This window comes from Plecotus auritus, assembly GCF_963455305.1.
Source record: "Plecotus auritus genome assembly, chromosome: 3".
NCBI lineage: Eukaryota > Metazoa > Chordata > Mammalia > Chiroptera > Vespertilionidae > Plecotus > Plecotus auritus.
Window position 1 is genome coordinate 108,457,016 of NC_137772.1, and position 16,430 is coordinate 108,473,445.

The 16,430-nt window shown below is 39.9% G+C and overlaps 1 protein-coding gene across 2 annotated transcripts in view; it reads right to left on the reverse strand.

Moving 5' to 3' along the window:
• Nucleotides 1-16,430, reverse strand: part of FREM2 (FRAS1 related extracellular matrix 2) — a 449,278-nt gene that overhangs the window by 80,845 nt on the left and 352,003 nt on the right. For both annotated transcript variants that reach the window (XM_080659410.1, XM_080659409.1), the window contains 5 exons: nt 12,930-13,060; nt 10,708-10,866; nt 8,945-9,248; nt 5,143-5,274; nt 3,407-3,738 (listed from right to left, as the gene is read on the reverse strand). In XM_080659410.1, the coding sequence (XP_080515536.1) occupies nt 3,407-3,738; nt 5,143-5,274; nt 8,945-9,248; nt 10,708-10,866; nt 12,930-13,060 (1,058 nt within the window). The remainder of the gene's footprint in view (nt 1-3,406; nt 3,739-5,142; nt 5,275-8,944; nt 9,249-10,707; nt 10,867-12,929; nt 13,061-16,430) is intronic.

Genomic DNA, 16,430 nt, shown 5'->3' on the forward strand with positions numbered 1-16,430 from the left:
GGGCTGATCAGCAGCCCCAGTGGAGGCATGGAGAGAAATGGAGGTGCGGCTGCTGGCTAGACTGGGAGAGAAAGAGAGAGGCAAGTGCTTATCAAAAGCTGCCACAGAGGCAATGGATCAGTCCCTGCTTCTCTCTTCAGGCCTCTCTCTGGCCCTGATTTGCAGCCCTCTCAGCAGTTAGTGCTGGGGAACTGCCTGCAGTGGAAGCAGTCAGCACTGGGTTGCAATGGCAACCCAGTGCTGACTGCAGGACTGACTTCCGGTTGGTCAAGCCTTGGTCTCACTGGCCCTTAAGACACAGGGTTTTTATATATTAGGATTATATAACTTAAGCCTCTCAGGCAGACAAAACTTAATTAAAACCTGCAAGTTGCCAGTTTTCACCTAATGCAGAGTAGAACCTTAGGGAACTCAACTTCAAATCATAACAATGAATTTTCTAGCTTGCAGTGGTAATAAAAAGAAAAAAAATACTGAACTTAAAAATTAAATAGTGAAATTGTGATTTTAAAAAAAGACACCAGCAAAGGATAGTAAATTTAGCTGATCATTTTATGGTAAGATTTGGCTGGAGAGATGAATAGAGGGCAACATTTGCATTAAAAATGTCCTTGGGAGAAACCAAGATGGCGGCATAGGTAAACACCTAAACTGCTGCCTCGCACAACAATTTCAAAACTACAACTAAAAGACAGAACGGACACCATCCAGAACCACAGGAAAGCTGGCTGAGTGAAAATTCTACAACTAGAAGGAAAGAGAAAAGCTCACAGGAATTGGAGGTACAGCAAAGGGTCTTTGTGCACGCAGAGAGGAAGGGCGGCTGAGAGCCTGGCTGACTTTCTCTGGCAGAAGGGGGAAGGAAGCCCCCGACCGCACTGAACCCCAGTTCTGACTGCACTGAACCCCAGTTCCGGGCGAGCCCCTGGGGACCCACACTCTTACGGGGGGAGTCTGGACTCTCGGGCGGAGACTCTGGAGCCGGGGAAGGCGGAGGACTGAAAGCGCGCGCGTGCCAGTGCGCACAAAGGCTGCGGAGGTTGCCACAGGCTTTCCCTAGTGGAAGGGAGTCAGAGGTTCCTGACTGCACTGAGCCCCAGTTCTGACTGCACTGAACCCCAGTTCCAGGCGAGCCCCTGGGGACCCACGCTCTTGTGGGGGGAGTCTGGACTCTCGGGCGGAGACTCTGGAGCCGGGGAAGGCGGAGGACTGAAAGCGCGCGTGTGCCAGTGCGCACAAAGGCTGCGGAGGTTGCCACAGGCTTTCCCTAGTACAAGGGAGTCAGAGGCTCCTGACTGCACTGAACCCCATTTCTGACTGCAGTGAACCCCAGTTCCAGGCGAGCCCCTGGGGACACACGCTCTTGTGGGGGGAGTCTGGACTCTCAGGCGGAGACTCAGGAGCTTGGAAGGCAGAGGTCTGAAGGCACACACGTGTGCGCAAGGGCAAGGCTGACGGGAAGCCAAGACTGAGACTCCACCCCATTCAAGCTGAGCACAGAGGCTATTGCAATTTGGCAAGTCTAATCCTATAAGGCTGTCTCCAGCATCGAACTTCTCCCAACATAGACACAGCTGATCCTGACAGCCAACTGACCTGGAGGTCAATTCTTCCCAGTGATACCAACAACAATAAAGACTTAATTACAACAAGGCTGTACACACAGTCCACAAAGGGGTGCACCAAGAGTGTCCACCTCAGGTTAACTGGGGAGGCAGACCCACTGGGCCATATTGGAAACCTAGCACACAAATCTACCGTACCAACTCAAGGAAGCAGTGAAAATGCGGCGTCAAAGAATCAGATCAAAAACAAAAGAAATGGAGGAAAACAAACGACTGGATATAGAATTCAAAACCACGGTTATAAGGCTTTTCAAGAATATCCTAGAAAAGGCCAATAAATATAACGAGACCCTCGAAGATATGAAAAAGGACCAACTAGAAATTAAACATACACTGACTGAAATAAAAAATATTATACAGAGACCCAAAAACAGACAAGAGGAACACAAAAATCAAGTCAAAGAATTGAAATACAAAGAAGCAAAAAACACTCAACCGAAAAAGCAAAAAGCAAAAAAAAAAAAAAAAATCCAAAATGTTGAAGATAATGTAAGAAGACTCTGGGACAACTTCAAGCGTACCAACATCAGAATTATGGGGGTGCCAGAAGAAGAGAGAGAGCAAGATACTGAAAACCTATTTGAAGAAATAATGACTGAAAACTTCCCCCACCTGGTGAAAGAAATAGACTTACAAGTCCAGGAAGCCCACAGAACCCCAAACAAAAGGAATCCAAAGAGGACCACACCAAGACACATCATAATTAAAATGCCAAGAGCAAAAGAGAAAGAGAGAATATTAAAAGCAGCAAGAGAAAAACAGTTAGTTACCTACAAGGGAGCACCCATACGACTGTCAGCTGACTTCTTAACAGAAACTATGCAGGCCAGACGGGAGTGGCAAGAAATTTTCAATGTGATGAATAGCAAGAACCTACAACCAAGATTACTTTACCCAGCAAAGCTATCATTCAGAATTGAAGGGCAGATAAAGAGTTTCACAGACAAGAAAAAGCTAAAGGAGTTCATCACCACAAAACCAGTATTATATGAAATGCTGAAAGGTATTCTTAAAGAAGAGGAAGAAGAAAAAAGTAAAGAGAAAAATTATGAACAACAAATACATATCTATCAACAAGCGAACCTAATAATCAAGTGAATTAAAAACCTGAGGAACAGAATAATCTGGTGAATATAATAGAATCAGGGGCATAGAAAGGGAGTGGACTGATAATTCTTAAGGGGAAAGGGGTATGGGGGGTTCATGAATAGACTGGACAAAAATCATACACCTATGGATGAGGACAGTGGGGGGGAGGTAAGGGCAGAAGGTGGGGTGGGAACTGGGTGGAGGGGAGCTATGGGGGGAAAAAGGAGAAATAATTGTAATAATCTGAATAAAGATTTATTTAAAAAAAATAAAATAAAAAAATAAAAAGAAAAAAAAATGTCCTTGATACATTGGAGAAGTGGCCAGATATAATAGGATAAGGCTTAAGCAGGTAAGTACAGGACTTCACTAGAGAAGCTATTTGGGTTGTATATATAAAAGATAGAAAAGTGTGTCAGAGAATGTATATTTTGAAAACTAATTAATATTTGGATTTTTATTATATCATAGCAGATTCAGAATGTTGTTAAAAATAGATATATTTTGACACATTGTTCCAGAAATAGACATGGCTTTTCACACCATTCATGCCAATTATTTGGTCCCTCTTATACTTAATGAATTATATCACCAAGATGGAAAACTGGATTTGGGATTTAGTCCAAATCTATGTAACTGAACAAGCCAACTGGTTTATCACTGACCAAAATTTAGATGTTAAAAATTCATACCTGTCCATCTGTTCCAACAGTGCCTCCACAGTCGGTGAGAAGTTCTGACATGTCATAGTAGCTAACAAACTCCCACAAACAGGCCTCGAGGTTCAGATTTCGGTAGAAACGTAAGGTACTGGAACCTCTGATAGATGAGCTATACTGGTAAGGATACATCTCTCCAACTATTTCTGGATTTTTTCTAGTATTAGTCAAAAAACCGTGATGGGTCTTTACTTCAGTATAATCCAGGAGATTCGAGCACTTGTGGTTTCCAATTCTTGTGCCATCAGGGCTGAGAGTGAGCTCGAAGTTGGAAAGTTCTTTAGTGGAGATCACAGGGAGCATGCCTATGAGGAATTGTAATCATTGTTACCATTCTTTTTTAAAATAACGATCTTTATACTTGAAAGTATTACAGATGTCCTCTTTCTTCCTCCTACAATTACCTCCCCTTCCCTCCTCTCCTCCTCCTCCCATCCTAAGGCCTTCACCATACTATTGTTAAGTGTCCATGGTTATGCATATATGCATATAAGTTCTTTGGTTTATCTGTTCCTGCCTCTCCCCCCAGTCCCCTCTGCTTTCCTCCCTTTCCCTCTGTCTGAAACTCTCCAGTCTGTTGCATGTGTCCATGTCTCTGGATCTATTTTGTTTGCTAACAGCAAAGGGCTTAGAACACTTTCTAATTTCTTTATCTCTTGAGAAGACAAGTCATAAAATACTATAGAGCAGTGATTATCAAAGTAGTTGGGGTCCTGGGAATTTTTCAGGAGATCTATAACATTAAAGCTATTTTTGTAATAATACTAAAATATTATTGGATTCTTCCACCTTATTGTCTCTTTGTGGTAGGTCTGTTTTTGCCTGATGGGTTTCTCCTTCACCCTTTGCACCCCTGAGTCACATATCCAAAATAAACCTATAGAGAGAGCAATCCAATGTGGGACCAATGTTATGTTGTAAAGAGGTACAGATTCCTGTCAATCTAATCTGCCAGCTCAAAACAAATTTGGGTTTGTAAAAAACAGACAAAACATTTTATGAGGGTGGGAGAGTTTACCTTGTAGTTTCTGATAGTACCTAACATTGCATCTCTCTTAGCTACTTAAAATATAACTAGCAACCGAGTAATAACAAATAATTTACTTCAGGTATAAAGTGAATTGAGTGGAATACAACTTGAAAATGTCTTCTGTATATAGAAAAATGTTCATAAAGTATAAGTAAAATTATTGACTCACAAATTCTGGCCATACTTTCCTACCCAGAGCTACCCAGAGAAAATGAACAAAAAATACAATAATCATAGTTGCATTCTTAATTTTATTTCAGTACCTAAGAAATGTCTTAGTTATTGCAATAAATATTGGGAGGGATTTCTAAAACTACAGCTATGAAATAGCAAATACATGTTGAAGGCAAACATTTGAGATACCAAAATGCTGTACTATAAGTTCAAGATAAAAAGTTTTGAAGACATAATTTGTGCTATTTCATAATAGCTAGCACGTTAACCAACATTTTATTCCATTGTGTTTCGGCATGTGTTAAATTTATCTAATGTTAGATACTGCTTAAAATGCCAGAATGTTAAATGGGCAGAAAGAAAGCAGAAACATTTGAAAGAAACAGAAAAACTTGAAGCTCAAGTTGCAAATTGAGCACTTATTGTCTGCTAAGTTAAATAGAGTATTCAGTAAAATAAACATGGAAATAAACTTTTCACGACTTTGTTTACCCAAGTCACCTACCGTCTGTGTGTGGCATCATCACCGTGAGCCTGATAAGGTTTGTGTACTCTGGGTCCTCGGGGCCCATGTAGCGCAATTTAGCTGAAAATGGCTCTGCTCCCACTATCCCTGGCACCCGAGGCTGACAAAGACCTAAAAATGAACACATTTATGCTAAAAGTAGGTAACAGACAATGTCTAAAGAATATTTTAAAAATAGGCACTATGATTTTTCCATGTATTTTAATATTCTCTCTGGACTCAAGGCATTGCTGGGAATAGAAAGCGGAAGACCATAGTGTGAGAAGTAATTACAACAAAAAGTTTACTGGCTACTTTCTAACATTTGGGGTATTTTTATAGAGTTTGAGAAAAATATAGTTGTTCAATGTGATTTAATATGTGCTGAATATTCTAGGTTATGAGCATATAGTCACAAAATTATCTATAATAATAAAAGCATAATATGCTAATTACACTGGACAGCCAAATGACCTTCTGGACGTCATTCTGGATGTCTTTCTGGACAAAGCCACTGTGGCGGGGGCCGAGGCAGAGGTGATTAGGAGCGATTAGGCAGGCAGGTGAGCAGTTAGGGGCAATCAGGCAAGCAGGCAGGAGGGTTAGGGGCAATCAGGCAGGCAGGCGAGCGGTTAGGGGTGATCAGGCAGGCATGCAGGTGAGTGGTTAGGAGCCAGTAGTCCCGGATTGTGAGAGGGATCTCTAACTGCTGGTTTAGGCCCAATACCTCAGCCTAAACTGGCAGTTGGACATCCCCAGAGGGGTCCTGGATTGTGAGAGGGTGCAGGCTGGGCTGGGGATTATCTCCCCCTACTCCCCCATGCACGAATTTCATGCACCGGGCCTCCAGTCCTATATAATAAAAGCCTAATATGCAAATCAACTGAACAGCAGAACGACAGGTTGCTATGATGTGCACTGACTGCCAGGGGGCAGATGCTCAATGCAGGAGCTGCCCCTAGCCTGCAGGCTCCAGGCCAGCCAAAGCGGGTACCAGCGGGGGCTCTCTGATTGCCCCACCGGTTGCCCCACATATCAGCCCTGATTGCTGGCCAGGCCTAGAGACCCTACACGTGCACAAATTTCATGCACCAGGCCTCTAGTCCTAATATATAAAAAACCTGGGTCCGTCACATCCGCAACAACCGGGAAGCTCAACTGTTCAGTTCGCCAGGCTGCGTGCGCAACAGGTGAGCGGGCTGAACTGCTGACCTCCCAGAGAGAGAGAGAGGCAGGGCTGATCAGCAGTGGCAGTCTCGCCAACAACCAAGCCTCTCTCTCTCTCCCAGAGATCAGCAGTTCAGCTGCTCACCAGTAGCCTGGGGCGGCTGCTGATCAGCCCCGCCTCTATGCTCAGGCTCGGATATGGGCCCGGAGATGCTGACTGGCATAGAAACTGACCTATCAGAACCAAATCTGGGTGAATTGTAAGGAGCCAATGGCTGCCTAGGAGACGGGGCTTTTGATGCTGACTGGCATAGAAACCGACCAATCAGAACCAAATCTGGGTGAATTGCGAAGAGCCAATGGCTGCCTAGGAGGCGGGGCTTTTGATGCTGACTGGCATAGAAACTGATCAATCAGACCCAAATCTGGGTCAACTGTGAGGAGCCAATGGCTGCCTAGGAGGCAGAGCTTTTGATGCTAACTGGCATAGAAACCAACCAATCAGAACCAAATTGGCTGGCAGAGGAGGGCAGTTGGGGGTGAGATCAGGCCTGCAGGGGAGGGCAGTTGGGGGGGACCAGGCTTGCAGGGGAGGGCAGTTGGAGGCAACCAGGCCAGCAGGGGAGGGCAGTTGAGGACGAGATCAGGCTGGTAGGGGAGGGCAGTTGGGGGCGACCGGGCCGGCAGGGGAGGGCAGTTGGGGGTGATCGGGCAGGCAGGGGAGCAGTTAGTTGTTAATCAGGCTGGCAGGGGAGCGGTTAGGGGGTGATCAGGCTGGCAGGCAGAAGCAGTAGGGGCAATCAGGCAGGCAGGCAGGCAGGCAAGTGGTTAGGAGCCAGCAGTCCTGGATTGTGATAGGGATGTCCGACTGCCTGTGGGATCGGGCCTAAACCAGCAGTTGGACATCCCCCGAGGGGTCCCAGATTGGAAATGGTGAAGGCTGGGCTGAGGGACAGCCCCACCCCCCAGTGCACGAAATTTGTGTACCGGGCCTTTAGTTTTAATATAAAGTATGAATAGACACAGTATGGGTGATTGAAAATCAATGGAAAAAAAGTAAGTGTAGTTTAATTAAGTGATTTGATGTTTACTGTAGAATAATATACTTATTGCTAGTTATAAAATATACATTATTTATAAGCTAATAAAACTAAAAAATGCACTTATTTTTAAAACAAAAACTAATTTGTCTTTGAAATAATAGAACAAATTGTTTATTTTTCTCTATATATGTAATTTCTTACAGTATGTGTATTATAAATTATAGCTAATTATTTCTCTTCTCTCTCTCTCTCTGTCTCTCTTTTTCCCTCCCTCTCTCTCTCTCTTTCTCTGACACTCATGAATTTTGACATAAAAATCTTTCTCCAATATTTGCTTTAAGGTAATTTTGATGTTTTCATTTTAATATCATTAAAGGGAATTACAATTTGAAGACATCTAGGAAATATAATTTTCTACTTGTACAAACTGGGGTATTTATTAGGACAGGAATAAAATCAGAAGAAAGGCCTCAGTACCTGGGCTGTCTGTATTATTAGTAGGACATTTTAAGGTATTTCTTAATTTTTCTATTTTTGGTACCAACTCAAAAGTTTGGTTTTAAGAGAAACTTAAACACCATATGTTTCAATCCCAATAAAAGAGCATATTTACTATACATGATATTAAAAAATATTGATCCTTACTATATAATGGGGAGGTGGTACATATACATTTTTTTTATGCAGCAAGTATACTTCTAAAGTCTTGATTGCAAATACAAGTTTTAGAAATAGAATCTTATAAATAGATATTTTAAAATCTAATTTAAATGGTTTCTGTAGAGTGAAGGATTGGTTTATAAAGTGGATTTCCTGTCTTTTTATTATTATCTTTAACCATATCCTATTCTCCACTCAAAGTGTCAAGCTCCAGTCCTGAACACAATCTCCCTTGTATTAACAAGGTCTGGGCACTTGTACTTACTTCTCTACCTGGATGATATTTCCTCTTCAGACCCCAGCAAACTCCTACTCATGCAACAACCAACTTGGAGTGTTTTAACATCATATATGAGACAAATTTTCTAGGTCTGAACCTTGTATAACATCTGCTTCATTTCCTGATCCTCTCACACGCCTTCCATTTCTCTACTTTTAGTTCCCAGAATATTCCATGTTTTTTCATGCTTCTCTGAGTCATTACTCATGCCTTTTCCCCTCTGTTTTCAAGATTCAGATTAAGAATCTCCTGTTTAATAAAACCTTTCCTGACGCATTCTGGGTAGAACTAATCACTACCACTTTTTCATCTCTGTGCCCTGTCCAGATTAAACTTTGTATCCTCAATTTGAGTTTAAACTCCTTGAGGGCAATAATCTTGTCTTATTTATTTATTTTTTTTAAATTCTGAGCATAAAGCACTTACATGCCAGCAAAAAGTCTGGTGTATGATACGTGATTTTAAAATGTGGAATGAACCAATATTTGTTTTTAATAAATATTTTAGAACGGATTCTCATTTTTAAGTACTTATTAGTATAGCATATTATAAAATACATGGGACATTTTAAAAAATTAATAACCAGAAATTAAACATTTCCAATATGCCATGGTATCCCAGTGATCTTCATATGAAAATAGCAATATGTTACCTTCTTCTTTACTGATGGTTACAATAGGGCTCATCAGCTCCAGGCCTTCATTGCCATTGGTATTGACAGCACGAGCTGCACACTGTACCCTGGAGCCAGGTTGAAAGTATATGGAGTCTAAAGTGATCATCTTGGACGATGTAAAATAGGTGTCAACGTCCACTTCTCTCATGGGGCTGGTCACGCCATCAGTGCCAGTGGGTGCACTAATCAGCCATCGGTACAGAGTCAAAGTGTCATTGATGTTCTCACTTGTACAAATAGAACCTGTTTTGTCATAGTTTGAATATTTAGGATTGCAAGCCTACGGGGAACACAGAACTATGTTAGGGTCACAGTATAGAATAATGTGTAAACTATTCATCTCAAGTTCCATCATAGTGCTTTCACTAATGCTTTTCCCCCCTTCCTACATGCTATTTGCGCAACCCTCAAATTTTTATTCCTAGCCATGATAGCTTTTATGAATTCTAATCTTGCATTTCAAACAGCTATTGGATGTTTCTACTTCAACTGATACAAGTAAAAGTGTTATTCATTTCATCATCTCTTGAATCCTCAGAGTTGTCCATATAATGGTGGGATAGAGAATCTTTGTTCCTTCTCTGTCTCCTTCCCTTTTTCCCTCCTTTCTCTCTTTTTGCCCTCCACATCCAGTGGGTCAGTGAACTTGGTTGATTCTTCTTTTGCAATATTTCTTAAATTGCTCCCTTCCCATTCCCAGCACCACCTCCCTAATTGAGGGCCACACTGCTGCCATGGTAACACTCAAACACAACTTCTCTCATGAAATTCTATGCAAGAACTCCTTGCTACCCAACAAATGAAATCCACATTATTTAATGTAACATTTAAAGACCTATCTAACTTGACACCAAATTATTATTTTTGCCTTGTTAATTCAATAAACATTTATTGTGAACCCATTTCATGTACGTCATCATACCAGGCTGTTTTGATAATAAAATAGGCCCTAGTTTTTGCTCACAAGGAGCTTATAATTTAGATTCAAGAGTAGGCAAATAAAAGTGTAATAATAATATACCATTCTTTGACCTGGCTGGTGTGGCTCAGTTGGTTGGAGCATTGTCCCAAACACCAAAAGGTCACCGGTTCAATTCCAGGTCATGGCACATACCCCAACTGTGGGTTCGATCCCGGTTTGGGGCACATGCAGGAAGCAACTGATTGATGTTTCTCTCTCACATTGATGTTTCTCCCTCTCTCCCTCTCTTTTCCTCTCTCTCTAAAAGCAGTAAAAGATAATATGCCACTTTTTTTGCTATTCTTCTAGATATAGCTTATGATGCAATTACTTCTTACTGAAATGACTTTCCCTTATCTGAATCTTCTTTTAAACTGAAATTCCTAAGCCTTCCCTTGTACATAGAGCTGCATTATTCTTGTGCATATGTTCATATTTTGTCCTGTAGTAACTAATTTTCACATGTTTTTCTCTTTTATTTTTTTTATTTCCTTGAGTGCAGAATTCAACCCTTATTTATTTTCCTATTAGTGACAGACACTGAGATAACATGAAATAACAATCTATGTACACATCACTTAATTAAGCTTTGTTGGATAAAGGAAGAAAAATGAGAACTTTATTTGATTAATGCTCTATTTTCCTTTCCAAAGTTCAAAGCTTAAACCTTGTAGTATTTTCCCACTTTTATTTCTTCATGTCAAAGATAACACCATATTAGTTAAGCTAGAATTATTTTAAGTAATTATTTTACAATTTTCTTCAATTTCCTACTCACTGTGATACAGATGACAGGATAGCCAGACACAGGTCCAGCATTCTCTTTAGCTCTAGAAGTATCATCATACATCAATAAGGACACAATTTGAGGGACAGAAGGAAAAGTGACATCTGCCATGCTGTTCATTTCTTCTATATACACAATGGCTTTCGTCGCCTAGTAGGAAAAGATACTTATCTGTGATTATTAAAATATTTGACTCTTAGCGGTTCTATTGCACATAACAATGCCATGATGCTTGGCAAGTCCCTGGCTTCATCATGATAAAATTGTCACACGCAGATACCTTTCAGAGTGACAAATCCTGTATGGTTTATTCTACGTGACTCTGGCACGTTGGCCATATCTTGGTATCAGGGGAGGGTACCTGAGCCTAGGCCAGTTTGTGTTGGCCAAAGGCCCATGCGGCATTTGGGCTCTAATTTTTTTCTATAAATTGTGATGAAAGTAGCTAAATCTGTCTTGGAGTTGTTACGTAGAAGATCCATAAAAAAGTCAATTAGTTGATAGTGGGAGAAAAGCTAAAAGACATCCTGGAGAAGGTAGATCCTAGGGCTATGCTGAAGTGAGTGCCAGTAAAAAAGCAAAGCCTGAAATGGTCAGAGGTCGAAGGAGCCTGAAGCACAGGCAGAGGGAGAAGTTGAGTCATGACAGGAGAGGAACCTGTGAACATATACTGCTGGTAAGGTAATCAGAACACCTTGCTGATAAATTTGCCTTAGCTCCTGAATAATCTTCCAATATCTAACTACCATAGTTTCCATATCTATATTTGTAAGTGTATTCTTTAAAAAAGCTTTTATAACTTGAAGTGAATCTGTTTCTTTCACTTAAGAAGTTTAATATTATGCTCCATAAAAATAACAAAAGACTAATTTTTATGTGATCAAGGCTTAAAAAAAGATTTTCTGCCCATACTTCTTCAATTTGAAATATGCCTTTAAGAAAAGCAAGGCACTGTAGCAGAAATATCAACAGGTAGTAAAAATTACAAAATGGTAACCCATACTTAAGGAAGAAAATCTCTCTAATTTGATCTCATACAAATAGTGAAACAAATAATAAAAGAAATAGAGTACATTTAAGCATAGATATTATAAATATTGATCTGTTCCTAAGTCATTTAGCTTTAAAAATTATTTTAGGCCCTGGCCGGTGTGGCTTAGTTGGTTAAGCATCGTCCCATGCACCAAGAGATCACTGGTTTGATTCCCAATTCAGGACACTTGCAGGAGGTAACTGATGGATGTTTCTCTCTCATCAATGTTTCTCTCTCTCTCTCTTTCTCTTCCTCTCTTTCTAAAACCAATAAAAACTTATTAAAACATTGTTTTAGGTTTAAACGTAAAAAATGTGTAAATTTGTTCATCTTAAAGAAAACTTGGTTGCTTATGAAACATAAATTAAATAAAAAGAAAAGAGGTGTTAGAACTGTAACATTTTGGGCTATGCTAAAGTGAGTGCCAGTAAATGTTATATATACTCTAGACATCAATTTAATAAAGCTAGGTTGAAAAGGTGGAGATTTTTTGAAGATTAGCAAACTATTTTGTGAGTTAAAATGTGTGTTTTAATGAGTTGTGCACTGAATTTATGGTCTCATCTTTGTGCTGAGATGATGCTTTCTCTCTGGAGATTAATTCTAAATTCAGTTGTTACTTTCTGTACGTGGGCAGATGTAGGGCTCAGTGACTCTAGTCCTTGAGTTTGTACAAACATGATTTTTCAAACAAAGACACGAATCTCTTGATTATAATCTAACAAGTGGCCCAGTGCACGGATTTGTGCACATTGAAAGGAAATTAATTAGAAGAAATATTTTAATATCGCTATTCACCCTTTCTCTTTAATAGAAGTGTCAACCAAATTCACAATCGACAATGACAGATGGAAACACACGCATGCTATTGGTGCCAGCAAGAGCTTTATATGTATTGCACATGTGCAAGTCAACATTTATTTTTAAATTGCCAGTGCCCGTCATATGTACCAGCTGGCTGGTTGGTCAGATGGTTGGACAGATGGATGGTTGGTCACATAGCCTTTTATATATATAAATAGGAACAAAATTTATTTAGGAGTTGAAAGGGATAATGTACATCTCCTTTATTTAAGGCTTGTACAGAGTCCCATTACTTTATTGTACACTATGAGATGCTTATATGCAATTTCCCTGATAAAATGCTGCCTATAAATTTGTATCTGTATTTATTACTTACCTGTGTCTCTGCTATCATATTTTCATCAGGTTTTAGGTGAACAGTGAAGGCCTCTCTCATCTCTCTAACCCCATCGTGGATTACTTCAATTTCAACAATGTGCTGGGTTTCTCCCTCCTTAAATTCAATTTCTACAAGTGCAAAATCACAGATTTAAATCTTTTACATATGAATATGAGTTTTTGTTAAGCTTTTTTATGAGCGATTCACAATGTGAAATACATTTTACAATATGGACTAGTGTGTGTGTGTGTGTGTGTGTGTGAATGAAATGGAATAAAAAGTTTTTTTAAATCACCTATTTCTACTATATTCATTACACTCTAATATTTTCTATTCTATTCCATTCTATCCTGAAAAAAAATTTAATCATAAGCTACTAAATTTATTTGTTGGACCTCAGTTTGAAAAAAATGATGAATTATGGAAAGGATAATCAACAGTTCTAATATCAGGACATAACCAGACAAACTTGTATCTTATTTCCAAAAATTTCTAAACCAACAGGACATAAGTCAAATGAATATGATCACAGTTATTATTGAATGTGAACAGTATTTACATTATGTATATACCTGGAAAAGCTGAATGTAAAATTAAGATTTTATTAACATATTAAATTTTATCTTAAAGACTTTTTGTTGTTGCTGTTAATCTTGGAAACTTAAAAACTTTTTTTAAAACTAAATATTAATGGTATTTTTTCTCTCATCCCTGTCCTTCCTCACTAAACAAAATTGCTTCATTATCTTGAAAACTAAGCCTAATTCTGTGAATCCCTTTGAACCCACTTACTTAAAATTCTGAAAATGTTAAAATTTAATTGATTTTATTGAACTCATAGTATGAAATCCATATAAACTATTTTGTAGTTTTACTATACCTTTTTAGAAAATGGCGCAGAAGTTTAAATATAGAAGATAATGAATAATCATTCCAATTAAAAAAGATAACAGATGCTGCTTTCTGATCTAACTGCAGTTCAGTCATTATAATTCAAAATTATAAGTCTTAAAATGATGCAGAAGAAAATGTGTCTCCAATGTATTTTTCCTTTCCTACTTCTACTTTATAATTGTCAATTATAAAAAACTAGAGGCCCGATGAACAAAACTCATGCAAGAGTAGGCCTTCCTTCCTCCAGCTGCCAGCACCAGCTTCCCTCTGGCATCTGCGACCCAGGCTTCACTCTGGCCACTGGCAGGCACCCGGGATCCGGACTTCCCTCACAGCCCCAGCTTCATCCAGAAGGACGTCCAGTCTAATTAGCATATTATGCTTTTATTATTATAGAAGTTTTTTAAACTGAGTTAGTAAGCCAGACTCATCTTTAAAATTAGTTCTGTGTCTAGATACAGCCATTTTACACATTAGCCGTAGCATGTTCTGTCTTTGATTCCACATACCCTGAAAGAGCTCATGGCTCTCGTTCTCAAAGAAAAAAATAGATGATCATTTTTGGCCCACCAATTTGTTTAGTTTGACCATGAGACATTGCATTAAAAAAATTAGTTTCTAACACTTAAAAATCTGTGGATTTCATAGGAAAGTATAGATTTTTTAGTTCTTTTTTTTCTTTCTTTCTTCTATTTTTTAAAATAAATCTTTATTGTTCAGATTATTACAGTTGTTCCTCTTTTTTTTCTCCAATAGCTCCCCTCCACCTGATTCCCCACCCCACCCCATGCCCTTACCCCCCGCCACTGTCTTCATCCATAGGTGTAAGATTTTTGTCCAATCTCTTCCCGCACCCCTCACACCCTCTTCCCCCTGAGAATTGTCAGTCCACTCCCTTTCTATGTCCCTGATTCTATTATATTCACCAGTCCATTCTGTTCTTCAGATTTTTTATTCACTTGATTTTTAGATTCACTTGTTGGTAGGTATGTATTTGATGTCATTTTGTTGTTAATAATTCTTATCTTTATCTTTTTCTTCTTCTTCCTCTTCTTAAAGAATACCCTTCAGCATTTCATGTAATCCTGGTTTGGTGGTGATGAACTCTTGTCTGTGAAGCTCTTTATCTGACCTTCAACTCTGAATGATAGCTTTGCTGGGTAAAGTAATCTTGGTTATAGGTTCTTGCTGTTCATCACTTTGAATATTTCTTGCCACTCCCTTCTGGTCTGCATAGTTTCTGCCGAGAAATCAGCTGACAGTTGTATGGGTGCTCCCTTGTAGGTAACTAACCGTTTTTCTCTTGCTGCTTTCAAGATTATCTCTTTGTCTTTTGCTCTTGGCATTTTAATTATGATGTGTCTTGTTGTGGTCCTCTTTGAATTACTCTTGTACAGGGTTCTGTGTGCTTCCTGAACTTGTAAGCCTATTTCTTTCACCAGGTAGGGAAAGTTTTCTGTCATTATTTCTTCTAATAGGTTTTCAATATTTTGCTCTCTGTCTTCTTCTGGCACCCCAAAAATTCAGATGTTGGTACGCTTAAAGTTGTCCCAGAGGCTCCTTACACTATCTTCATATTTTTGGATTCTTTTTTCTTTTTGTTTTTCTGGTTGGGTGTTTTTTGTTTTCTCATATTTCAGACCTTTGGTTTGATTCTTGGGGTATGTTGATCTACAGTTGAGTTTCTGTATATTCTTTATTTTAGACAGTGTATGCTTAATTTCTGACTGGTCCTTTTCAATTTTTTGGCATTCTCATTAAGGTCCTTGAAGGTCTCACTAAGCTCCTTGGAGGTCTCATCAAGTTTCTTGGTGGTTTTTAGAAGATTCTTGAGTAACCTTATAAATGTGGTTCTGAACTCTGTGTCGTCCAGTAGTTTGCTTTCCTCCATTTCTTTCATTTGTGACATGTTTCTTTGTCTCCGCATTTTGTTGCTTCCCTGTGTTGATGGAGTGGCTTTGTGTGGTAGGTGACCTATAGGGGCCAGTAGCTCAGCCTCCCCAATCACCTGAGGTGGACGCTCTTGGTACACCCCTTTGTGGGCTGAGTGCAAAGTCTTGATGTAGTTAAGCCTTGATTGGTGTTGGTACACTGGGAGGAATTGACCTCCAGGCCAATTGGCTGTGAGGACCCCTGTGTCTATAATGGAAGAACTGCTGCACTGGAGACTCGCTTATGGTGCAGGACTTGTTTCAGTGGGGCTTTGGTGCTCACTGAGTCTGCCTCTTGAATGTGTCACTTATGGATGTGAGGAGTTGAAATCTGGTGTCTCACACTGACCACTAGGTACACTGGCTTCTGGATCTCCAATGGGGTGCAGGTCAGCTATTGTCTGAGGCCACCCAGCAGGAGCTACAGCGAGAACTGCAGTTTTCTCCTCTTTGCTTGGGGTTTGGAGGTTTTCGAGCTGTCTGACCCAGGCTGCAAGTTTGCTAGGTTAAGCTGCGATAGGGCAGGCCATTCATATGCTAAAGCTACTGCTTGGAGCTTGGGTGGGTTTGTAGGTTGTGCAGGGTGGGGTCTCAGAGCGTCACTAGGCTAGGGCGTGGCAAACAGCGATGGCTGCCAGTTAGCCGGCTCTGTGTCTCCGACCGTGTCCCCGTG